The sequence below is a fragment of the Pongo abelii genome, chromosome 9 (assembly GCF_028885655.2).
Source record: "Pongo abelii isolate AG06213 chromosome 9, NHGRI_mPonAbe1-v2.0_pri, whole genome shotgun sequence".
Classification (NCBI taxonomy): Eukaryota; Metazoa; Chordata; class Mammalia; order Primates; family Hominidae; genus Pongo; species Pongo abelii.
In genome coordinates this window covers 113,239,236-113,266,257 of record NC_071994.2, presented here as the reverse complement: position 1 = coordinate 113,266,257, position 27,022 = coordinate 113,239,236, and the positions used below count along the sequence as shown (strand labels likewise).

Sequence of the window (27,022 nt, the reverse complement as noted above, 5' to 3'; positions counted from 1 at the left end):
CTTTTTTTAATACCCCAGTTACAATCAGATATGTACTAACATCAGCTGTTTTCCAATATGACTCTTTGCGGGGCTGAGTATAAACTCTCAAGCAAATGGTTATTTCTCTATTCTGTGTCATTTGATTGGTATACAAAACCAATGATATTCTTGGTGCATCTTTTTCCAGGAGTTGTCCACAATTTAACTTTTGCATATATTTTCAAACATAAGTGGGTCTCTTTGTCTCCAATCTTAGTGCTCAAATCCATTCTCTACATTTCTCTATAGAGTGATTTTTCCTAAAGGCAAATGTTACTATGCCACTTTTTACCTTGCTTAAATTCTTCTGGTAGCTCCCTATCACTAACAGAGAGAAAATACAAGCATGGATCCCATGGGCAAAAGTGGTTCACCTGAGATTATTAGCCAACAAAACATTTATCCTAATACTCCACACGAACGTGCAAAAATAAGGCCTACCCACCAGTCAGGGGAGAGATTTAATCTAATCCCAGAAACCTGGGTTCACTACCCAAAAGGTAGGACTTGCCATGATAAAGGAGGGAAAAGTTTCAACAGTCTGTTCATATCCAAAACACAAGACTGGTGTGGCCAGCTTCCATTCTAACAATCAACAGAAGAATGTGTGCTATGGCATGATGTGGAGGTAGCCATGAAGCTCTGGGCTTTTTCTTTCATCATTCTTATTTTATATAAAATCTGGAAGAAGCTGAAATGGGATATGGAGATTTAGTTAATTTTAATGAAGTCGGATGACTAGGTCATGGAAGAATTATTGAAGGACTCAAACACTTTTAGGTACCAAAGGGGTCTAACATCAATTTATCTCATTCCCACTCTGGATAGCTCACTAGAATTTGTTGTTGCTGTTGTTGTTTTTGAGATGGGGTCTCACTCTGTTGCTCAGGCTGGAGTGCAGTGATGTGATCTCAGCTCACTGCAGCCTCTGCCTTCCAGGCTCGTTCCATCCTCCCACCTCAGCCTCCCATGTAGGCATGCACCACCATATCCAGTTCATTCTTGTATTTTTAGTAGAGATGGGATTTTGCCATGTTGCCCAGGCTGGTCTTGAACTCCTGGCCTCAAGTGATCCACCTGCCTTGGCCACCCAAAGTGCTGGGATTACAGACATGAGCCACTGTGCCCGGCCTTAATTGTATTTTCTTAACGACAAGTCATCTGAACCTAAAACCACGTAAAAATCTAGAAAGCACTGGATTCATTTAAGAAAATATATGAATTTAGCCGGGCATGGTGGCTCACGCCTGTAATCCCAGCACTTTGGGAGGCCAAGGCAGGTGGATCACAAGGTCAGGAGATCAAGACCATCCTGGCTAACATGGTGAAACCCCATCTCTACTAAAAAAAAATACAAAAAGTTAGCCGGGCATGGTGGCAGGTGCCTGTAGTCCCAGCTACCTGGGAGGCTGAGGCAGGAGAATGGCGTGAACCCGGGAGGCGGAGCTTGCAGTGAGCCGAGACTGTGCCACTGCACTCCAGCCTGGGCGACAAACCGAGACTCAGTCTCAAAAAAAAAAAAAAAAGAAAATATATGAATTTAAACTGGAGGGTACATGTGGATAGAGACTAATTCTATATTCTACAAAAGTAGAATGCTAGAAGATGTATTTTTAAATAACTCCTCTGGTAATTCTGGTATACAGCCATGGTTGTAGGTGTTCCTCAGGGATCTATGACCTTCCTTCACTATTCCCTCGTTTGGCAATTTTATGGCTTTTGGTCTTACATATTATCACTAAGGTAATCATTCAGACATTCTGGATTATTATAAGAAAAAGATCATTTTGTGGTCAAGTTTGGGAAAGATCAAACAATAGAGAGGTAATCTTACTGAAGTCCTTCTCAAAGCCCTATGAGCATTCCATACCTCTATGACACTTGGCGAGATTCTTTCTACTCCATTAGAAAGGGTTGTTTACATCCAAACTGATCTCCTACCTCCCATACATCACTGCAAAAATTATCAGTATAAGGCACAACTCTACTCTTGACACTCCTCTACAGAAAACCCTTCAATTACCCTTGGATTACAGAGCCAGCTTTAAATTCTCTAGTAAGATCTGGCTTTAACCTTTTCAACTTAGTTTTTCTCTTTTTTATATAATGAAGAATATAGGCTTTTAGGTCAGACATATTTGGGTTTGAATTCCATTTTGTCTTGGCAAGTAGTTCAAATCTTGTTGCATTTGCTAATAAATGAAAGAAAGATAATACTGCCTCCACCCGAAAAAGCTATTTAGAGGATTATAGGTTGGTTCTCCTCATAGTCTATGTCAAAGAACTTGCTGTCACCTACAGAAAACAGTAGTTCCCTAATTTCAGCATACATCATTATTGGAAGCCATACTACTTACAAAGTGATGCCTGAGTTACACTTTGAACTTGACTTGGTAGGTCTGCATGGGGCTCTAGAAGTGCATTGTCCAATATAGTAGTCAATAGCCACATCAGGATACTGAGCACCTGAAATATGGCTATTCTGAATTGAGATGTGCTATAAAATATACACCAGATTTCAAAGACTTAAAATCAAAAGAATAATGCAGGCCAGGAGTGGTGGCTCACGCCTGTAATCCCAGCACCCAAAGTGCTGGGGGGCCGAGGCAGGCAGATCACTTGAGGTCAAGAGTTTGAAACCAGCATGGCCAACATGGTAAAACCCAGGCTCTACTAAAAAATAAAAAAATTAGCCAGGCATGGTGGCATGTGCCTGGAGTCCCAGCTACTCAGGGAGGCTGAGGCACGAGAATCACTTGAACCTGGGGGCGGAGGTTGCGGTGAGCCGAGATGGTGCCACTGCACTCCGGTCTGGGTGACAGGGTAATATGTTGTCTTAAAAAAAAAAAAAAGAATAATGTAAACTATCTCATTAATAACTTTTTAAAATTGATTACATGTCAGCAAGATACTTTAGACATGTTAGCCTAAACAAAATACATTAGTCACATTAATTTTACCTGTTTCTTTTTACTTTTTAATGTAGGTACTAGAAAGTTTAATATGACATACATGGTTGGCATTGTATTTCCCTTGGACAGCACTGATATAGAATCTGCATTTTCAATAAGTCCCTCAGATGATTCTCTGGTAGGCATCTTCAGATCACCTTCTGAGAAACTGCATATGAAACTCTAAGCTCTCCAGAGGAAGAACTGATGCTTTTATACATATATCCTTTTATCTTCACAGCGCTCTGAAATTGTGAGCAGTTACCCATAAGCTGATTGAATTTAGATGTGCTTTAAATATTGAGCCATCAAAATTACAAAAAAAAATTTCTTTTAAAATTTTATTTTTTATATATATATATATAGATATATAGATAGATATATAGATAGATAGATAGATAGATATTTTGGTATAGGTAGAGGTGTTCCCTATGTTGCTCAGGCTGGTCTCAAACTCCCGGCCTCAAATGATCCTTCCACCTCGACCTCTCGAAGTGTTGGGATTACAAGTGTGAGCCACTCTGCCTGGCCAAAAAAATTTTCACTGAAAGTTGTTCCCCCCAGTTCCTTAAGAATTATTTCTGATTTGCATTTCTTGAATGGAAACAACTCAAATTACGAAACAATTCAAACTACAGCTTTGGTTTTTTCTCAGATCAATAAAATACATAGTTTATTTTCTAGAAGAATTAGGGTTATTTAACTTCCTAAAGAAATAGACCATTTGACTAGATTCTAAAATTGTTGAATATTATCATATCAAATTATTCATTTAAAACTACTGATTAATACTAAACCAGAAACACACACTAATTTTTATACCATAGAAATTTAGCCAGATGAGGACAAAAAGAGACATATCTGAGAAAAATGGGTCTCTATACAGGGATAAATGAAGTAAAGATGGCTGAGTGCCCTGAAAGAAGAGAGACGGAAAACTAATGTTTTCTAAAGTTAACATCAGGATACAGAAAAATGTTGACTTTAATGACCGTGAGAAGCAAAAGAGCCACAAAGTTAGAAATAACTTTTAAAGATTATTTGGTAGTAATTTTCAGTAACGATTTTTCCACTTACCTCATTGCCACATTGCTGCCATCAATAACTATTGGTCTCAGATTTTCACCATCATCTGTTACAATCTCTTGCATTGGAGATTCAGACCTCTGAGATTCCAGGGAAGAAGTTTCCCGTGTTATAGTGTTAATTGTACTAACCGTTTGATCAGCCTCACTTTTATTTCCAAGTTTGACAAGTTCTCCCAAAATATCATTGATTAAAGCATCAGTACCAAGTTTGTTTAGTACAAGCTGAACCTGTTCTTCAGAATAACCTAACTTAAGTGCAAACTCCAGTTTTGTTTGGTATTCTCGTACCACATCAGGGGGTTTCTTTGCTTCCTTGGATGTAGTCTGGGACTCTTCAGGTTTAAAGTCTTGCAAAATTTCATTGCGCTTGAGTATGTGAGGCTCTAAACAGGGAGACCTGCAGAGTTGTCTGTGAGTCTTAGTTATCAAGCCTGGCTCTACTGAAATGCTACCCAATTGTTCTGACTCATGATCAGAATTTGTGTTTTCTTCAGAGTCACCAGAGCTTGCATTCTCTTCAGACACCTCTTTTTCATCCTTCCCCGCATTAATGGTATCCATACTTGGGTTTTCTACTGTTGACCAAGGTACAGCTGGACTTAACTGTGGGTCAGTGCTCTCCACATAAAGGTGGCCGAGGTCATGCCCTAGGTGATCCTTCAAGCCCATGAAGCTGTTACGTGTACTTGACTCCACTTTGCTGTTTTTTCTGTATTCCTGAATGCAAAGCACCCCGTATTCCTAGAGAAAAATGTAAAATATTTAGAATTTCATAGTTATGGCTACATTTCTGTCTCAATGGAGAAGTCAGAAGAGAATTACTCAACTACTCAGCTACTCAAAATACTTTGTATTTTGTCTACATCCTCTCCTCCCTCCTAACACCCTTGCCAAGACAGTATCATCTGCCATTTTTTCAGATGCAGAAGTCATAAATTAGAAAGGCCATGTAATTCCTCCAAGGCAACAAAGTAAATAAGTAGTAGAACTGTATTTTTTTACCCAGTTTCGTCTGATTCTAAAACCCATGCTTTTCCCACTATATCATTCTCCTTCTCAATCTCGATGGATCAGATTTTTCTACTTTTAGGACGGCTTATAATTCTAGAGTGACACATAGAATATTATCAAAAAGTATGTTTTTAATATGCATGACAGGTTAAAATTTACATTTTTCTCTAACAGAATTCATAAGTATCTATAAATATTCTTTTAAAGAGAAAGCCACGTAGAAAGAGACCATTAACTTATACTTGAAAAATCATTATTAATCTGGATGAAGCTTAACAACAATCTAAAGAACTTTCAAAAATAATATAGATACTGCAATGAAAGAACACATATTCTAAGATGGCCAGAAGGGAATTAAATAATTACAAGGTGAGTTAAATTCTTCTTAGAGATGAACAGAGTTTTGCCCTAGTAATCATGACTTTTTGACTATGGAACATAGTAACACAATATAATTTCTAGCATTATGCTATCCTTATTAAGTGCCAGGGAAACAACAGTCTATTTCATTCCAGGAAAAAATAAAAGTTTTATTCTATCTGCTCTTACGGAAGCAGAGATGATATCTCACCTAAAATTAGCAGCAAACAATTAGGCATATTAAATAAACAATGTTATCTCAGTTTCTTGAATTTTATGGCAGAAAATGCTCCTGTATTATATCACATTAACTAGCCATTAATCTGCATTTGGTTAAAAAGTCATCTTTTTTCCTATTTTTCACCATATAAGAATACTTTTACTATTTAAAATTGGTTTGTTTTTTGCCATTTTACTATTTTTCCTTAAAGACTATTGGAAATGTTATTTCTCTACTAGGAATGGGTTAGGAAAATAAAGCTATTTTCTCTGGTGCTTCATTGTAAGAACTATATCCACATCAAGGATTTACTTTTTTTTTTTTTTTCCGAGAAGGGAGTCTCACTCTGTTGCCCAGGCTGGAGTGCAGTGGTGTAATCTCAGCTCACTACAAACTCTGCCTCCCATATTCAAATGATTCTCTTGCCTCAGCCTCCTGAGTAGCTGGGATTACAGGTGAGTGCCACCACGTTTGGCTAATTTTTATATTTTTAGTAGAGACAAAGTTTCGCCACGTTGGCCATGCTGGTCTCAAACTCCTGACCTCAAGTGATCTGCCCGCCTTGGCCTCCCAAAGTGCTGGGATTACAGGCGTAAGCCACCACGCCTGGCCTCATGATTTACTTGTTAAGGTAATTCTAGTATTCTATGCAGATACAGCATTAGCAAGCCAGTGATAGCTGAATTTGAGACTGCCATAAAACACCTATTTAAAACTAACCTGAAAAAGAAAACTGAGAAAATGTTTCTAAAGCTCTTCAACATCATATTTACACTAGAAAACAGCTATTATATAAATGTTAAAAGAAAATGCTAAGTGATTTTCTGAGAAGTCACAAATTTGAAAGCATACCTGGTAAACTTTAATTAGAGAGTCAAGTAATGAAATACATTTTGTTAACTATGGTAAATACTAGAGAAGAGAACATGGAATCTTCAGCTTGATAATACACTTAACATTCCTTCAGTGTAGAACTCCTACACACTTCTACAGGAGTTTCCTCAGGGCCTATTCCCTGAGAAGACAGACAACTTTAATATCATTGTTCTACTAATACAGGATTCATTAGTTTTAAAGAAACATCAATTTCCCTGGCTCCGGATTGCCCAACTCATAAAAAGAAATATCCCTTAGGAGAGCTCTATATACATCTGCTTCATTATGAAGTTGTATCCCACTTCAATTTTTTCCTATTAATATGGACATGCATGAGCCCAATTATTTAGAATTGAAGGAAGGAATTTTAAAAACAGATTTTTACACCCTGTGATTTATTAACTACTGTAATATACTAACACCATAATGCAAGTAACAAATCACAGCAGCATCCTAATAAAGGGATACAGTTAAAAGAAAAGTCCACACCATGGTCTTCATGGCGCTCCCACCAAAAGTATCTTAAACGAGGAAAACCTATTGGAAGCTGGGCTGCTTGGCAACCAGAAGCTGGTTGCTAAGCTGCACGCCTTTAACATGCCATCATGAATGCTAGCACAGTGAAAGAATAATTTGGTATGAACAAAAGCCTATAAAAGAGACTGGGACTTAAGTGCGTCTGGTTTACCCTCCGAGAACAATGCAGCTGCCAAACCAATCTGGAAGCTCCGACATCATTGTTCTGTAAACCCCACAATCTGCTCTGACTGCAGGAAGTGCATTTAATGGGCAACATTTTTGATCTCCCCTGAAAAGTTTGGGTTTTGTGTAAGTGCTGTTGTGAGATAATTCTTCAAGATAATGACTTGCTGACCAAATCCCTGAATTGACCTAGGAAATATTATTTAATATTGAGCAATTTGGGGTTTGCTTTTGTTTTTGTTTTTTTACATCAGACAAAATGAATACCTTATGAAAAATACAACCAGTGACAAATATTAGAATGAAATGTTCTGCTTAAAGGATAAGTGAGTAACAAAATCAGATACTGCAAAGTTTTTAAACTGAAAATCAATCACTCTAAAAGGTATTTAAATCTTTCTATATCTTCTATCTAATATTTTAAAAAAGTGTCAGTGATACTACCTAAACCTACTATACCATGTAATTTTATTATATGGCTATCATGATACAAGGGGGAAAATAGGATTTTCAGTTTTTTTAATAACTAAATCACACAAACCTCATTTGTATACCAATGTATTTAGTCAATACCACATATTTTTAACGTATGATAATTTATGTAATTTGCACATAATTTTAAGTAAAAAGTTTACAATAATTAGGCTGACTTTTTAATGCTAAGGATAAATGTAAGCCTAACCTACTTAAAAAGAAATTAACATCCAATTTTTTTAGGCAAATAAGTTTTGTCTTAAAATATTCTGGTTGAACTTTTTTCACACTGACAGGCCTCTCTTCATCTTCTAGATTTCATTGGTTAGCTCAGAGAAGGTTATCCAGTGTCATCGTGTACTAAACAAGCAGTTAAATGATTTTTAGTGCTTGCAAAACAAGAGGTTAAATAGAAACAGTACAAATAGGGACAAATGAGTTCAATTTCTAGGCCTATAAGCATACTACAAATTTGAAATAACCTGATTTGTATTGATCCAAATGGTAAAGATTTGGTTTTTAAAACTTTGATCTCTAGAATACTTCCTTACCCACTTGTAATTAGCAAACGATTGCCCTTACTTAATAGGGCACCTAAAAACAACCCAGAATTTGGCAATATCTTGAAATCATTCAATGAAAAGCTACATGATAAAGATTTAAAAACAAGGTATTTAAATAGGCTGCAGTATTTGTTAATATAATGAAATACGTAAAACTTACAAGAAATTACTGTGAGAAACTTAAGAAGAAAGAATGGTATATAATCTTTATTTTCGTTCAGCTCTTTAAAAATGATTAATAGAACTTTTAAAAGAACGGAGAAGACCATTAACAGCACAGAATGTATTATTACATGTAAAGTAGAAAATACTTTTCATTTCTTAAAAAATTATTAGACTTTTAAGTTTGCATTTACTAAAATGTAAACTCATATAAACCATCTTAAATTTAATCAACGAAATATTAACTAATAAGGGTAATTTTGCTCATTTCATGAAGCAGCATAGTCCAAGTTTCACAAAGTAGGTCAGTTTTTACTCCCATAGTTATCAAAAAACTCCAAGAAATACAGCTAATTTTTAAACTGTATTATCAGGGCTCCATTGTAATTGACCTTAAGACACTATATTCTTGAACACAAAAGGAATTGGGCAAATATATAGTGATTTGTGAAGATTTCTATAATTATAAATCTATAAATTCCTTCCAGATACTGTATTAGAAACTCAATTTTTCTTGCTAAAAGGCAAGTTGAAAATTAAACAATATTATTTGTTGAAAAAGAACTAAATGTTCATGCTAATTTTGTAGATGATGATGAAGTGTAGCTAATTCTTTTAATTATCAAAAAGAAACTTTGTACTAGCTGAATGCAGGTTTACAACATAATGGCTATTCACTAGAAATTTATTGCACACACTGAAATTCCTCTATCCAGTGACCAAATTTTCTGAAAGTTCTCATTAGTTGACTTGGATAATTCTTCATCTCAAATCAGATTTAAAAAAAAATCTTTTTTCTATTCTAAAGAGCCTCATATTAATCAGGAATATTAGACCATAAACTTGTTAAGCCGATTTATTTGTTTGTAATGTAAAGTTACAATGCCATAAAAGTGGGTTCTGGTTGTTATCCAAATGGTAATACTATGAGAACAATAAAAATAAAATAATGAATATGTAATAAATACCTACTGCTGTAGTCTCTGTGTATTTAATTACCATTGTATTTGAGTGAGTGCTGTTGTCTGCATCCCTCTAGCTAACAAAGGAGGGATGTCCCTTTGAACAGATTGGTTAATGCTCTGGGGCAACAGATGTCTACTGGAACTGCAGGAGACCAGCAACTGGTGGCCTGCCCATCTTCGGAAAACTTTCAATAGACTTATGCATATGTTCGCACAATAGGGCATGTGGTAGAAATGAAAACCTCTTTTTAACCCTTTACGCTCTTTCTTTCCCTCCCAACTGATAGATGCAAGTCTTTGTTTCTTCCTCCCTTCCCCTTTACAGAACTCTTGAAGAAAATAGTTCTTGGAATGACATCTTCAATCTAATGTCTGAAACTAACATAAGGGAGAAGAAAGGTGAGAGTGAAGAAATTAGAAGCTGTACATGAATACTGAGATTGCTGACAAAGCAACTGAATGCTTAATCATCACATCTAAAACAAGTTGAAACATCTACCTACATCAATCCATCTCCCCAAGCTAGACTTTTAAGACAACAGAAAGCTCTATCAAATCTTATCATTTTATAGCACCTGGGTACGACAGTGACATCTTAAGAAACTTAAGACTTTGACAAGGTAAGATTCAAATCCACCATTTATCAAAAATACCGGAATATTTATTATAACTTGACTTTGAGCTCCAAATGATTATATGCCATGCCTAATGCCTTATAAATGTTCATGAAGCTATAAGTAATTATTTATGTAACTTTAGACTAGAAAAGTGTAAAAATCTGCTTCGCAGACATATTTTACAAAAATAACTTAATTTTCTGGTATGTTGGCACTATGTAATAATTTGTAGACTTTCATTGGAGGTGATTTCTTTTACAGAGTTCAAATTAATACTCTGAATATTTAGCAAAGTTTAACTTCCAAGGCATTAAAGTAGCACAAATACTCACGTTAGCAGGAAAATACAAAGACATTGGTTTCTGTAGCAGCTTCAGCAGTAAACTCCTTAACACAATTTTAGCTGCAGACTTCCAGGCAGGCAAGAAGAACAATGAATGGTTGAACAGATGGAATGGCAATGTCTTTGCTTAACCTATTATCGAGTGGAATAACAGCCAATCATAGGCCAGAAAGCTCACAATTAGTTGGCCGGGCAGATGCAAGACAACCTCAGCACCCTGTGTCAGGTTCGTAGGTTTCTAAGATAAGCAAGTTGATGTCATTCGCAGGGTCTGCCCCGGGCAGCATGTGTATTAACAAGGGGTGTGCAGCAACAATAGGCCATACAAAGCTGACTAGTAGGCAGCTGCTCTATGAGAGCGGAGTCATTAGAGAGCAGGCTGCCAACAAGAAACACCTGGCTTGGGCAGACTTCAGTTTTTCCTCCTTGTTTTTAATGCATGAAACAAAGAAACCAATTATATTTTAAAGTAGTAAAAGTTGCATGTTTTCAAAAAGTTAAGGCTATACTGTAGTCTTCTAGCTTTTCATTTTTATTAAAGAAAATGAAGTGTGTCAAAGTAGCAATTAACTATTGCAGTAATCCCCATCTTTAATAAATGAGTTACTGGTGAAATGAGACAGAAGGGTATAGTCAAACTATTTCCCTGGAAATAGTGGAAAGTGTGTATTTTTAAGTATTTGTTAATTTGTTGCAAGACAAGAAAACAAAAAGAAGAGATGATGAAAATACAATTGCAAAACAAAAAGACTTAAGAGATCACAAATAGAACTGATTTTTAAAAATTCACTGAAAGTGTAGATAAAACACAAGTTCTGTCTAACTTTGTGCCAAATGAGTCACCTAAACTGTACATTTAGACAGAATTATTTAACTTCAACTTAAAATCATCAGAATAACCTATCCTATGTATGCCAATAGCAGTGTAAAATTTTTTTTACTATGGATACTAGTTAACCACATAATTAAAGAGAAGCAAAGTCTTTCATTATATTTTAATATACAACATAACTGTTTAAAAGTATTTGTATTTCATAAAATTTGTAAGATGTAATACTCAAATTTCAGCTCAGGAACAAGTTAACATTATAAATACTATGACTTTTTGTAGTGTATAAAGTATATAAAAATAAGCCCCTTTGGTGAGTAAACTTGTTATCCCAGATTTATTTCAAAGTTTCAGGTTGCAGCATGTATAATACTATGTACTACTTGCCTTTGTGGGCTGCATAAGTTATACCTGGAGTGGTCTCTGTTTATGAACAAAAAAAAAATCAATCAAAATGTAAATACTATAAGGCATTGTAAGGATATTTCCCTACTAAAGAAAAAGGAAATCTATAGCTGTTCTGCTATTTACTTATGTGATGTAGAACACAAGCACGCACATTCCCTTTTCATTCCAGTGCCAATTAAAACAGTGAAGGCAAAGAACTGCTCTTTACATACAATTTTCTGCTATAGGCTGATTTATGCAGAGCCTAGACTTCTTCATTATATGATCATGAATTCTAAAGATATAAAAAGTACCCAAAACAATCAAAATCAATCTCCTTTTATACACAAATACAGAAGCTACACACAATTAGGATCATTTGTGAATAGTTGGAAAAAAGTAACACTAGTTTGGGACTCCTGGCCTTGTCCTTATTGTGCCTACTCAAATGCAAATGAGATCGTCTCTATTTACTAAATAAGAAGATCTACATGGTTAAGATTTTTCAGTTATTGCACTGAAAACACTCCTTATGCCTACTAAAAACTGAAAATTATTATTGTTTCCAGAAAGAAAACTAAAAGATAAAGTACCATATTACAGCTCATCGTTTACAGATATTTCCTCAAGAGTTCCAATATTTTATTGATGTATGCCATTCTAAAAATGGTAGGAAATTTAAAAATCAGTGAAAATATTTTTGAACTAAATATAATTACTAGGTTCTGAATGACAAACTAATTTCTAAAGTAAGACCTATTCTTTCTTCTGCTAAGGGTTATAGCAGTATTGTTGAAACAGTTAAGGCGATGGTCTCATTTCATAAACCCATCAAGGATCAAGATAAAGCATCTCTAGTATTATCGCTTATTGCAAATTACAATGTGAATTACACAGAATTCAAATGTCACATATTGGGTAAGCAAATGGATGTCCCAGAAATGAAGAAAGACTTTATCTCTTTTTTTTTTTTTGTTAGTGGTGGTGATAGTTCTTTTTGAAATCTCATGAGTAAAAAAGATATCAGCCCTGAAAGGAATAAGAGAAAGGCCACTGTTATGGCTAATAAATGTAATTCTTCTGGTAAAACTGAGATTGATTGAGTAGGATAAATATGAAAAACGTAACATATATCCACACAAAGTACTTACAACTGAAACCTAATAAAACTTAATAGCTGTGCACTGACTAGAAGAGACACTGAGGTCAGTATTTATTAATTCATATTAGAAACTCTTTCTTTTGTGTATATCAAGGAAACTACTTGGTATGAATAGACAGTCTTCTTTTTTCCCTTGGGTTTTCTCTTTATCCCTTGCTACTATAGTTACTACTTTACAGCTTTAATTTAGGAGGAGGAGGAATCTGCTCACTAATGCCTGCCACTGTGAACACAAAGAATGAGAGAAACTACCCTAGGGCTCAGCAGGAAGCCTGATCTCTAGCACTGGATTAAGCTTTTTTGCAAACAGCAAATAAAGGCAGTGATCTGAAAAAGCTAATCAGATCCCGCTGTGGTATTTAGACTATCTAGGGTGCTAGTATTGGATAATGTTAAGCACATTAAAACATCTGTAGGTGAAAAGACAGCCCCCAGGCTGGCTTTCTTAGTCACATGGCCCTAGTCCACTTTCCACTGCAGGGAAAATACAAACAGCTGGACTGGGCTCTGTTTGGGTCACTGCAATAAATGACTGAGCACAATGCACACTTATGACAGAAAAAAAAGACAGTGTAGTTTTAGGAGTATTATACTAAAATCTGTCTTTGCCAAGGGTGGGTCTAATATTTGAAACTTCAACCATTTGAGAGGGGCTTGTACTTTTTCTGACGTATGAATGTGAAACAAGTAAGCTTTGATGTGGGGGTATGGCATCAATTATCTTTGCCAGCAGTGATCTGAGTTCACTTCCTGGGACCACTCTCTTTAATATGTAATCTTTTTTTTTTTTTTTTTTTTTTTGAGAGAGAGTCTCACTGTGTTGCCCAGGCTGGAGTACAGTGGCACAATCTCAGCTCAGTGCAACCTCCACCTCCCAGCTTCAAGGGATTCTCAAGCTTCAGCCTCCAAAGTAGCTGGGACAACAAGCCCCAGCCACCACACCCAGCTAATTTTTGTATTTTTTAGTAGAGATGGGGTTTCACCATGTTGCCCAGGCTGGTCTCAAACTCCTGGCCTCATGTGATCTGCCCACCTCTGCCTCCCAAAGTGCTTGGATTACAGGCATGAGCCACCACGCCCGGCCTATAATTTCTTTTGATCCTAATGATAACACCATGGAAGTAAGATTATTATATCAGATTTTCCCAACTGTCCCCAAAACGATGAAATTAAAATTTTAACCAAAAACTATTATTTTTGAGTGTTAAAAAAAGAAGCAACCACCACCACCAAAACAACAAAAGCTAATTCATACACATAGTGTAAAAGAATAGAGTAAAAAATCAAATAGGCATTAACTCTAATATCTGAGAGTTATTATATTTAGGAAGTCAGACAGGCCATGAGCTCTCTTGTAGAAAGCTACTCTTCTGAGTGCTATTTGAAAAGTGTTAAAGACTAACTTTAAACCACAAAACAATGCTAAGAATATTGCCTGTATGAATTAAAGACAAATAAATTGCTGTAGATCTAGGGAGCGCTGGTTAACAGAAAGTCGTAGGATCAAATGTATCAAGAACCTGATAAACATCTGAGACATGCCCATTCCAGAAAGTAGTGTTGAAAGTGTTAGACATTCTCCTAACTCCTTTCTGTCCATGAAACCATGCCACTTTTCAGAGAAGAGGCAGACACCGAAAGTCCCAACATTAGCCCATATTTTAAGCCAGCCCTGAATACAATCCACCCATAGTAACTTCTGGAAAAATATACCTTTATATTTAACATTAACCGTAAGAAAAAAGATCTCAACTGTAATCAAGATCATATGTTTAAAATAAATCATCAAATATAAATGAGTTTATATAAAATAAAGCTCATAAATGGAAAAGTATTAATATGGGGTAGAAAAAGTACATTAATATTAGTGTACTTATTCATTAAAATATGAATATTGGGTAGAAAATAACTAATATTATTAACCAATAAGGAGGACAACAAAAATCAATGAAAGTAGCATTACTGGAACATGCAGTGCAAATGAAAAAAGTTCCAAACACATTTTCTGCTCATACTTCCTCCAGTAACATGGCCATCTCTGCCATTTCTTACTGTTAACATTAATCTCATTACTGGAAGTGGGGGCTGAGGGGAAGGTAGATTAAAATTATCACCATGATATAGTTACCTCCATAGCCATTAAGTAAACTGTTGGTATTTTAATAACAAGAAAGAAAAACGGCTGGGTGCAGTGGCTCGCACCTATAACCCTAGCACTTCAGGAGGCTGAGGCAGGAGGACTGCTTGAGCCCAGGAGTTAAAGACCAGCCCACGCAACATAGGGAGATCCTATATCTCAAAAATAAAAAATAAAAAAATTAGCCAGGCATAGTGGCACGTGCCTGTAGTTCTAGCTACTTGGAAGGCTGAAGCAGGAGGATCACTTGAGCCCAGGAGTTCAAGGCTGCAGTGAGCTGTGATTGTACTACTGCACTCCAGCCTGGGCAACAGAGTGAGACCTCATCTCAAAAAAAAAGGAAGAAGAAAACAACAACTACTTTTCGTATCCAAATCCTAAAAGAAATTGTATCAGAACTCATATTTTTTTGTAAATCATATTTGCTCCTAAAAATACTAAGCAACTACCAACAGGTAAATAAAAATTAAAAGGCAAAAAGAATAAGATATAATAGATGCATATCAATTTACTCTTTTCTTCATCAGCAAGAAAAACAGGCCTTTTGGAAAAGGGCTTGGGACATTTATTGGAAGAACATGAAGGAGCTCTCAGGGTCAGAAAGAGAACTCAACATTCAAGCCTTCAGGTCAGAGACGAGGACTGAACCCCGGGTTTCAGTTGCAGAGCTTCTAGACTATCTATCTCTCTCTGATGATTCAGCACTATGTTCTCTGACCTTGTGTTCTCCATTCAAGGTTCAAATTCCTGAGACAGAATCTGATGAGCACAGCTGAAATCATGTTACTTACCCCTTTGCCCTACTACTGTGGCCAGATGTATGTGGGGCCATGATGGGCTGCCCTGTCAGGCCATAAGGAGATGGTGGGGGGGCATTCCTTAGGTGGGGTGATATTAACAGAAGCAGAGCAGGAAAATGCTATGTGGACAGAACATCTGACACCCAGTACGGAAGGACATTAAACACATTAGAGAGGCTGGGCATGGTGGCTCACGCCTGCAATCCCAGAACTTTGGGAGGCCAAGGCGGGCAGATCACTTGAGGTCAGGAGTTCAACACCAGCCTGGCCAATATGGTGAAGCCCCGTCTCTGCTAAAAATACAAAAAAATTAGCATGGTAGCATGTGTCTGTAATTCCAGTTATTCGGGAGGCTGAGGCAGGATAATCCCTTGAACCCAGGAGGTGGAGGTTGCAGGGAGCTGAGATCACACCACTGCACTCCAGCCTGTACGACAGAGTGAGACTCCATCTCAAAACAAACATAAAAAACCACACACACACACACACACACACACACACACTAGTGAGAGATTCTATATGGTTCCCATACAATCCATCCAAATGACTTAAAAAAGGAAGTAGAAATGGAACAAACTTATCAGTCTTGAAGAACATATGTATTGCTTGACTTCCATTTTCACATCTATGAGCAACAGTGTATCTCATTCCCAATTTCCCTTAAGAGTAGCTATCGTTGTTGCAACAGTGCATTCTTAAAACCTCATAGACACCTTTGTCTATTTCTCAATTGTTTCATTCATTTAATACATACTGAAGATCCAGTTAATCAATTCTTGATTATTTTTCTCTTCTCAATTTTCTCATTCCCATGGCCATGAGCATCCCTTAGGCTAAGCATTTATTCCCCCAGGCTTAGATTACTTTTGTTTCTTAATTTATCTCCTTCCTTGAATATCCCTTAGGTACCTCCCTGCCAAAGTAATTTTCAATGACATCACTCTTCTGCTTAAAAAAAAAAAATCTCAGCTGCAAATCAGAAGTCTCTGGTCCTCTGCTTTGTTTTGTTTTCGAGGCTCTGTCTACAAACGGGGCCTCCTCTGGCCTTGTAATCTAATTTCCCACTTAAGGTGAAGGGACAGCAAAAGTGAGGGCACAGATGTCTCTTTGCCTTAAGTGTTGTCTTGCACTACTGCCTCACCTATCCAGATCAAATCTATTGTTCTACGCCCAGCTCAAGGCTTATTTTTTCCATAAAGCCTTCTTGGACTAGTTCAGTTTTTTTTATTGCTTTCCAATTCCTTCAAACTTCTATAACATGAATAGTCTGTACAGTACAATTTAGCATTTATTTATGAACCAGGATGTAGGCTTCTTGAGAGCAGAACCATTCACTCTCCCATAATCTACACAGTACATGCAGCAGTGTGCTGATCTCTAGAAGATCCTCAAGTGAAAAATTGACCAATAAAAAAAAAATAGGCCCCTGCAGATTTGAATGCAGGCATTCATGAGAACAAAAATGCTGCTCTGCTAGTCTTTATTTCTCCCTATGACAGGGTGAGTTTATCAGAGCCCTCGGCCATAGGCAAAGTTCTTGTAGCCCTGATACTGCCACTGGGGCTGCTTCCAACATTCAAAGAAGCTCAAGCCTCCCAGTGATGACAGGTCTTTTCCCGCAGTCTCCTCTGGATTCGCTTCTCAACTAGAGCTGCACCTGCAGAAGTTCCACTGCAGCTTCTGCCTCCCCACTTGAGGATGACTTTGATGGGTAAGTCTGTGAGGACCAGTCCTTTTCAACTGAACATTTCTCTTTGAGATCTGCCCACAAGCAGAAAATACTTGGGTGCTTTGCTCTCCAGCATGGCCTGGGACTGGATGGTTAAATCTAATTCTGGGGTTCAGTGTTACTAAGCTCTTTATACTGTTCTCTTAAATCACCTTCTCTCCAATAGTTCTATGGATGGAAAGGGCTGCTATTTTGATCTCCATGTGCTTGGCTCCTTTGTCTGTTTCTCAATTGGTTGAGAAATAAAGCAGGAAAAAGACCCCTCAAACTCCAACAATAATCAAGAATAAAAAGAGTTTTGTTATGAAGAACTACTAAGAAAAATAAAGGGTAATAAAAACTATATGAATTAACTCTAATCAGACCACTTGTCTAACACATTTGAAGGGATTAAGTTCAAAAAGGAAGAAAAAAATTCAGTCACAAGAAAGACAATGCTCCTCAAAGTCAAAATTCTTAAGGTTTATGAAAATCTTTCCATACTATGTCATCAAGAGTAGATAACCTTCAATTCTGTTTAGGAACCAGAAACAAATACAAAATAAATCCACAAAAACAGCATTCCTTTCCCTGGTCTGAAGACAAAGAAACTCTTCTACATTCATTTTAAATGAAAATATAACCCATATCCCGGGACTTCATCCAAATATTTCCCAGTGATTAGTTTCCCATTTAGTGTTTTTTAAAAAATTCATTAAGCAAATAGCTCTTAAAAAAGATTATCTTCAATTCCTACAAAACCTGTAAATACTCACAGAATGAGGAATTTTAGAAAAGTACAAGGAATGCAAATGACATCCAAAGTGCTGATGTAATAGGTTCTAAGGCAGCAAGTGTATGGGAAGAGAAAACTCATGAGTCAAAGAGGACATTCGGTAGTCCCCCTTTATCTACATTTCACCTTCCTCAGTTTCAGTTACCCACAGTCAACTATGGTCTGAAAATATTAAATGCAAAATTCCAGAAATAAACAATTCCAGAAATAAACAATAAATTAATACATTTTTAATTGTGTGCCATTCTGAGTAGTACAAGAAAATCTACTGCCCGCTTGCTCTGTGGCACCCAGGATATGCATTATCCTTTTGTCTAGTGTATCCACACTGTAGACCCTACCTGCCTGTTAGCTGGCTTGAGGAGAAATGAAAAAACGTAGTATAGATACACCTTGACTTACAATGCGGTTATGTCCTGACAAACCCACTTGAATGGTATCTGTGTACTTGAAGTACAGTTTCTAGCAAGTGCATATGGCTTTCGCACCATCATGAAGTTGAAAATCTTAAGGTGAACAACCATAAATTGGGGACCATTTGTATATATATGTATGCCACAGTTCCAGGCATCCACTGTGGTTCGTGGAACATACCCTTCGAGGATAAGGGAGGACTATGTATGATTTTTTTTTTTTTAAAGCAGAAGGCACATGATTATTATTCATGTTAACAAAATACACTCGTGGTTATATTAAGTATAACTGAAATTGTCAGAAAAAGATGACCAAAAATGTGTAATTTTATACAAAAGAAAATGTCTATATAAGACATCCTGAAATTATAAAATAACTGATGGTAGTTAAATGACACTGTATGGTAATAATATTCACAATATCACCATCAAAGCCCGGTCAGACCTCATCTCATCTCTCCTTTGGATGCCACTCTCTGACATCCTCAGCCACCACCTAGTATGTGCTGCTCATCTGCACATTTCCCATCTTGTAAGATGAGAAAATGAAAAGCTTGAGTTATAATTTCCAATGGCCTCACACTACTGATTTTAAATAACTGCATACTACTGATTTTAGACAAGTGTGCTGATGTGCAAGAGGCTAGGAAAAAAAAAAAGGAACGGCTGTGTTAAAAAACACTCAGTGAGATTAGCACAAAAGTTTATAACAAAACTTTTCTTTAGAGTTCTATACATATCAAAAGGTGATGTAATATTTTAGGCATTAAATTAAGAATTCTGAGCCTTTAGGACAAGATTCCTTCTAAATACAAATCATCATATACTATAAAAAGTTAAATCTAGAATATGACTCATCCTGAACAGCTGCCAAAGCATTTCGATTGTTAGCTCTAACAGGGCCGGGATTCTTGTGTGCTTTCTGAAGTATCCCCACCACATAGAAGAGTGCCCAGCACACGGCAGGTGAATACAAATGTGCTAAATCAATAATAGCCTTTCAATACCTGGACCAAAATCTCTTTTCTGGATTTATTTGTTTACTTCCCTCACATAACCTATTCTCCAGCCAAACACAGGTACTTAAAGCAGCAGTTCTCTCAATTTTAGATATACATTGATATCATCTCAGGAGATTTAAAATATATTGATACCAAAGTCCCACCTAGAGATGTTACTTTTATGAGTCTGGATGAAGCCTGGCCAGAGGCATTTTAAAAGCTTCCCAAGTGATTCTAATATGTAGCCAAGGTTACGGAAATTGACTTAAGAGTTTCCTTCTTCCCAAGTACTTTTCTCCACAGTTTCACCTGTTAAAATCCTACCCATTATTATTGAAGATTAGCTAAATACCTGACTCAGCCATACCTGAAACACTGTTAAATTCATCTTTAAATTATTTGAGTTTTGCACAGGGTCTGGCATATGGATAGGAACTGATCAATGTTTTAAGTGCTGTATAATCCTGGGAGCATGGCACACAGTAGAAACTCAATACACAGTGATTGAAAAATGACACACAGCTGATCCTCATCATGTGCAGATTCCCCATCTTTGCAAATTTGCCTACTTGCTAAAACTTATTTGTAACCCCTAAATTAACACTTGTGATTTTTAGGTCATTCCACAGACAAGTGTGCAGGGAGAATGGTGAAAAATTTGAGTTCCCCAAGGCATATGTTCCAGCAGAGGCTGAATGAGAAGCTCTGCCTTAGTGTTTCATGTCTTTGTAAACAAGTCAAGTGTCCTCTTCTTTGAAGTCTATTTAGTGCTACGTTTTCCCCATTTTTGTGTTTTGTTGGTGAATTTGCTGTTTAAAATGGCCCCGAGTGTAGCCAAAATGCTGTCCAGTGTTCCTAAGTGCAAGAAGGCTGTGATGTGTCTTATAGAGAAAATATGACTGTTAGATGGGCTTTGTTCAGGTGTAATTTAGAGTGCTGTTGGCCATCAGTTCAATGTTAATGAATCAACAATATATATTAAATAAGGCGTCTTTAAACAGAAACACACATAAAACAAGGGTATATATTGATAGGCTGATAAAAATGTTGTGACCAGAGACCATTTCCCTTAGCAAATGGGCACCTCCTAGGTGCCAAGCACTGAGGCTACAGTAAGAACAAAGCAAGTCCTCTCCTCTCCCCAAGGTTTCAGTGCAGTGTGTTTTAAGAGGCAGGGAAGAGAATTTAAATAATAAATACATGTCAGGTGATGGTAAGTAATTATAAATCAGGGAAGGCATCTTAAATAAGGTGATATTTATGCAGATACCTAAACAAAGTGAAAGGATATGTATAACAGGGCTATGATCTGAATGTTGGTGTCCCTGCAAAATTCATATATTGGAAACTAACATCCAATGTGATAGTATTAGAGGTGGGGCCTTTGGGAAATGATTAAATCACAAGGTTCCGCACTTGTGAATGGGATTACTGCCCTCATAAAAGAGGCTTGAGCAAGCTCCTTCGCCCCGCTATCACTCTGAGAGGATGCAGTGACAAGACCCCACTGATGAGGAAGAGGACTTCACCAGACATCAAAGCTGCCAGCACCTTGATCTTGGACTTCCCAGCTTCCAGAACTGTGAGCAATACATTTCTATTATTTATAAATTACCCAGTGTAAGGTATTTGGTGATAGCAGCAGGAATGGATGAAGACAAACAGGAACAAAGCTGTGAGATGAGAGTGTGCATGGTGTGCCATGGAACAGCAAGGTGGTCAGGAGCCTCCAAGGGAAGAGCCAGAAGAAGCAGGAAAGGCAAGGTTAAGGGAAGTCAGGTCATGTAGTGCATTAAAAGGCAATGCTTCTCAAGCTTTAAACTGCATTTGAATCATATAAGGGTCTTGAAGGTTCTGATTGAGGATATCTGGAGTGGAGTCTGAGATTCCACATTCTAACAATTTCATAGGTGATGCTGTTGCTGTTGGTCCCTGGACCCCACTACTTTAAGTAGCAAGGTTTTAGGTCACATGAAGTAACTGGCTTTTATATTGAGATGGGAAACTGCTGGAGGGTTTTGAGAAGAGGAGTGATGATCCTATTTTATATTAATATCTTTTCAACTTGGGCTTACTTCCATACTTCCAGTTGTGTTCCACTGATCTTTTGCTATTTCTGTGCCTGCAGCACGTGTAACTAGATTTGTAATATATTGGGTACCCTGTGTGCAAGTCTTCTCATTTTCATATTCTTATCCTGGTTATTTTTGCACGTGCATGCTTCCAGATACTCTTTAGAATTGCTTTGACAAGCTTTAACCAAAAAGCTGTTGAGAGTTTGATGGAGATCGTGCTGCAGTAATAGGTGCTTAAAAAGCATTGCTGACTTATTAAATTGTTCAATCAATGACAGTTCATTGAAAATTTTAAAATCTTTCAATAGTGTTCCCTAGATTTCTTTATGGGGAATTTATACATTTCTTAAACTTTTATTTTATTTTATTTTAATTTTTTTTGAGACAGGGTCTCACTTTGTCAGACAGGCTGGAGTGCAGTGGCGCCATCCTGGCTCACTGCAAACTCTACCTCCCAGGTTCAAGCAATTCTCCTGCCTTAGTCTCCTGAGTAGCTGGGACTACAGGTGTGTGCTACCATGCCTGGCTAATTTTTGTATTTGCAGTAGAGACGGGGCTTTACCATGTCGGCCAGGGTGGTCTCGGACTCCTGACCTCAGGTGATCCACCCGTCTTGGCCCCCCAAAGTGCTGGGATAACAAGTGTGTGCCACCACGCACGGCTTGTATTTCTTAATAAACTTTTCTTAAAATATTTTGCTTTTTGTTCTTGCTGGTGCGATTGGAGGTGTTTCTTCCCCCATTATATTTTCTAACTGGTTATTGTTGGTGTCTAAAGAAACACCTATTCTTGTACATAAAACTTCAGTGAAAAAGTTTTACATGTCTCAGTGAATTCTTAATGGTAGTGTTTCACTGAGGTGCTTGGGTTTTGCAGGTATATATAATAATATAACATAATCAGATTTCCTCTTCCTTATCAATTTTTATATCTCTTGATCCATGCTTCTGTTCCAGTGCATTACAATATTAAAGAACAAGGGTGATTTTGTGTTGTTTCTGATATTATTGGGAATGACTCTAGTGTTTTAATACAACATATATATATGTGTATATACATAAAATACGTGTGTGTGTATATATATACATATATATACATGTGTGTGTATATATATACATATATATACATGTGTGTGTATATATATATGTATATCTCATGTGGGACAAATTAACCTCCCCATGCCTTAGTTTCCTCAATTGTTGAAAAAAGGATAAAATATGGTTGTTTTGAAATTTAATGAGCTAATAAATATAAAACTCTCAGAACAGTGCAAGGCATATAGTAAGCCCTCATATGTTAGCTCTATGTAATTATAACTTTATATACATCTATACATATACATACCACACTACATACAGCCTTTGAAAATCATTTACAGAGATACATTTTTCTCCTACATAAAAGATTGAGAAAAAATTGAGAAATGTGGATTAAGTTAAAATGATCTATTAGATGATCACAAATTTTTAACTTATATTGTGAATTATACTAGTAGATTACCCAATATAGAAATATGATTACTTTGAGGAGGATTACATATGCTGATATTTCACTAAGAACTTTTACATCAATAATCATAAGAATGGCTTGTCACTTTCTTTAAACCTATTTGCTTTGCCACCATTTAGGCACCACTATTTTGTTGATTTAAAAGTGGTATGGTATTCCATTCAGAACGTGCTCTGAATGGCAAACCAACTGGCCAGTGCCAAAGGAAGCTAGGCTAGACTGGACCACTTGTTCCTATAAAGGGACTACTATTTCCAGAGATCTGGCTTACTGGTATTCTGAAACTTGTCTCTGAATACTTACTAATAAACTCCAGGGTACAATTTATTCTAGTATAAAGTACAAAGAAAAGAAGATGAACTACAGGGTGATTTTTATAATTTATGGATATAAGAACCAATCCATACCATGCCTTCTCCCTGAAATTAACCAAGCAACCTGTACAAGTAACTGAACCTCTCTGTGTCTCATTTTCCTCAAATATAAAATGGAGATGATAATACCACTAACGGCGTAGGGTTGTTATGAAGATTAAATGAGCTAATATACATAATAACTTATAACAGTGATTGTCACATAGTAAATGGTGAGGTGTGTCTTTAAAAAAGTTTAGTGTAAAAATGAAATTGCAGTACAGAAAAATAGAAAACCTGATTGTCATTATTTATTCCATATTCTCATTACTATAACTCTAAAATGTCTCTCCTTAGTAATACAGAAGAATATTATGCAGGCAAAAGCTTTAACTGTGTCCCATTAGCTCTTACCACATATTTACAGAACCAAGAAATCAAATGCATTAGAGTTAAAATGCCCTAGAGTTAAAATAGCCAACTCTATTCCTTTGTGCATGATATCCTAACATTTGAATTTTGGAAAATAAAGAAAATAATTTAGAATAATGTTTCTCAAGGGAAGGAGAAATAATATTTAGTTTGGAAAAGCCAAACATACCTATCCTTTTTATTAAATAAATTATTAAAGATTAAAGTGCTGGGATTAACACTTTGGCTAGTGCAAATAATTAGAAAATAATGTTAGAAATTGGTAAGGAACATAAGTGTAAGAATGCTTTGGAATGAGTGATTTAGAGGAAATACATTGATTTAATGGTGGGTAGGAGTGAAGTCAAGAGGGAGAAAACTGAAGTTTAATTAGAAGAAAATACAGCAGGTACCTGAAAGGAAACAAAGATTTTCTTCCAGAAAATAAGAAAACAGGCTGGGCGTGGTGGCTTACGCCTGTAATCCCAGCACTTTGGGAGGCCGAGGCAGGTGGATCACCTGAGGTCAAAAGTTAAAGACCAGCTTGGCAAACATGGTGAAACCCCGTCTCTACTAAAAATACAAAAATTAGCTGGGCATTGTGGCAGATGCTGTAACCCCAGCTACTTGCAAGGCTGAGGCAGGAGCATTGCTTGAACCCAGGAGGCGAAGGTTGCAGTGAGCCAAGACCAGGCTATTGCACCCCAGCCTCGGAGACAGAGTGAGTGAGACTCCATCTCAAAAAAGAAAAAAAAAAAAAAGGAAAAAAAAGAAAATGAGAAAACAGTTAGGTGTAGTGGCTCATGCCCATAATTCTAATACTCTGGGATGCAGGGGTGGAAGGATCACTTGGGGCCAGGAGTTCAAGACCAGCCTGGGCAACATAGCAAGACCCCATCCTATGAAAAAACAAAATAGGCCAGCTGTGGAGGCTCACGCCTGTAATCCCAACACTTTGGGAGGCCAAGACGTGTGGATCACTTGAGGTCAGGAGTTCGAGATCAGCCTGGCCAATGTGTCAAAACCCCATCTCTACTAAAAATACAAACATTACCCAAGTGTGGTGATGTGCGCCTGTAAACCCAGCTACTCAGGAGGCTGAGGCAGGAGAACTGCTTGAACCTGGGAGGCAGAGGTTGCAGTGAGCAAAAGATCACGCCACTGCACTCTAGCCTGGGTGATAGAGCGAGAATCTGTCTCAATAATAAATAAATAAATAAATAAATGAAAAAATAAACTAGCTGGGTGTGATGGTGCATGTCCCACTACTGAAGAAGCTGAGGCAGGAGGATCACTTGAGCCCAGGAGTGCGAGGCTGTAGTGAGCCATCATCGTGCCACTGTACTCCAGCCTGGATGACAGTGTGAGACCCTGTCTCTAAAAAATAAATAAATACACAAAAATAAAGAAAATGAGAACTGAAACCTTCACTTCAGTTTCACAATATAGATGGTGGATAGTGAAAAATTATTATAAAATAAATGGCTATAGACAAATTTAGAGCAGCAGTACCCTCCCACCTCTCCTATAATTTCATTAACATTTGAATTTCTAGCCACAGAATTCCCCTAAAGTCATAAACTGCTACACTTTTCAGTTAGCTTTCTCCAAAGATCTATAAATTATTGAAAAGTTAAAGCCATAATATTTTTCCCCTAAAATAACTGTTAACTAAAAATCATTTGTGTAAAAAAAAGATCCTTGTGAATGAGTTTATTTTATTGATAGTGGTATAACTTAGACGTATAACTTAAATATAAAATACCTTAGTTCTTGGGGCATTTTAGAGACATGAGCTAGTTGATCAAATTTTACTTCAAACTTCTATACAAATAATACATTTTTAAAGTAATACTTTCATGAGTAGCAGAAAAATCGCAGCATGGTCCACGATTATCCAGTCAAACTAAATGAAAGGTTAAGCTAGTATCCAATGAATTAATTTACTCACGGAAGAAACATTTATCTGAATGCCTACTATGAGAAAGAGATGATGCTTAGTTAAAGACGGAGGTTACAAACACGAATACAAGTTGCTACTCTTAAGAACTATAAAATATATTAAGGAAACCAGATAAATGAGTATCTGTAAAACACAGGGGATGCCTGCATATAGGGATATGTCATAGAGTACAAGAGACAAAGACTTTGCTTCAGATTTGGGAAGCCTCTGAGAGGTGACATATAAACTGAGTATACAATGACAGTGACAAACTATTCCTATATTCCCTATGGTATATGTGTCTGTGTTAGGTAGAAGGAGGGGAGTAAGGTGAGGCAAAGAAAAAAAGGATTGTTGCCCAGAGAACAACAGGATCAAAGGTCCAGAGGAGTGAGAGATGATACAATGTACAGAAAACTGTGTGATGAATACTCCCGGAGAAGCGGCTAGTCAGTCAGGATGTGGCTGATTCATGGAAAGTCTATAATGCTATACGGAGTTTCACCTTTGGTAGTGGGGAACTACTGAAGGTTTCTGAAAAAGGGAATAGTGTTCTTCTACCCACATTTTAGAAAGGTAACAGGAACCACTGAAGGTTTCTGAGCACATATTTCTATTTTAGGATGACAACTCCAGCTGTATTAGTTTTGGGGAGGCAAGAAACTCAAAGACGACAATTTAGGAAGGTCTTATAATAGTCTAAGTAAAAGTTGACTAAGTTACCTAAAGTTATGCAGAAAAAAAGAGAAACAAACATGAGACATTTTCTAAGATAGAGCCAGTGGGTTGAGTCAGGATTTGATACTAAAGACAAAAGAGGAAGGAGTTATAAAATAACTGATGGCACCAAATGATACAAACACATCACAGAATGACAGAGAAGAGGATGTGGGTCAAGGTTACTAATGGTCCCTGAGAGAGCTATTTCTGCAAAAGGAAGAGAGATGGGATAAACAGGCATATTTTTGTAACATAGACCCCTTTCTCAGTCTAATGAAGTCTACAGGCTTCTTTTCAAAGTAAGGCTTTTCAATGCATAAAACAAAAACATAGGATTGAACTGCAAAAGAAGCCAATTATATTATAGTCCTCAAAATGTTAAAAATTGTGGTACAGTAAAGTATGTGTTTTTACTAACACATTAAA

At 36.8% G+C, this 27,022-nt stretch overlaps 1 protein-coding gene across 4 annotated transcripts in view; it reads right to left on the bottom strand.

Moving 5' to 3' along the window:
• The window catches only part of ZC3H12C (zinc finger CCCH-type containing 12C), a 78,582-nt gene that overhangs the window by 30,781 nt on the left and 20,779 nt on the right, over positions 1-27,022 (bottom strand). For 3 of the 4 annotated variants that reach the window (XM_009247031.4, XM_024255900.3, XM_009247030.4), the window contains exon 2: positions 4,050-4,801. In XM_009247031.4, the coding sequence (XP_009245306.3) occupies positions 4,050-4,729 (680 nt within the window). In that variant the 5' untranslated portion in view covers positions 4,730-4,801. Of the gene's footprint in view, positions 1-4,049; positions 4,802-10,342; positions 15,343-27,022 lie in introns of those variants that run through there. The other variant, XM_054525022.2, reaches the window with a different exon arrangement.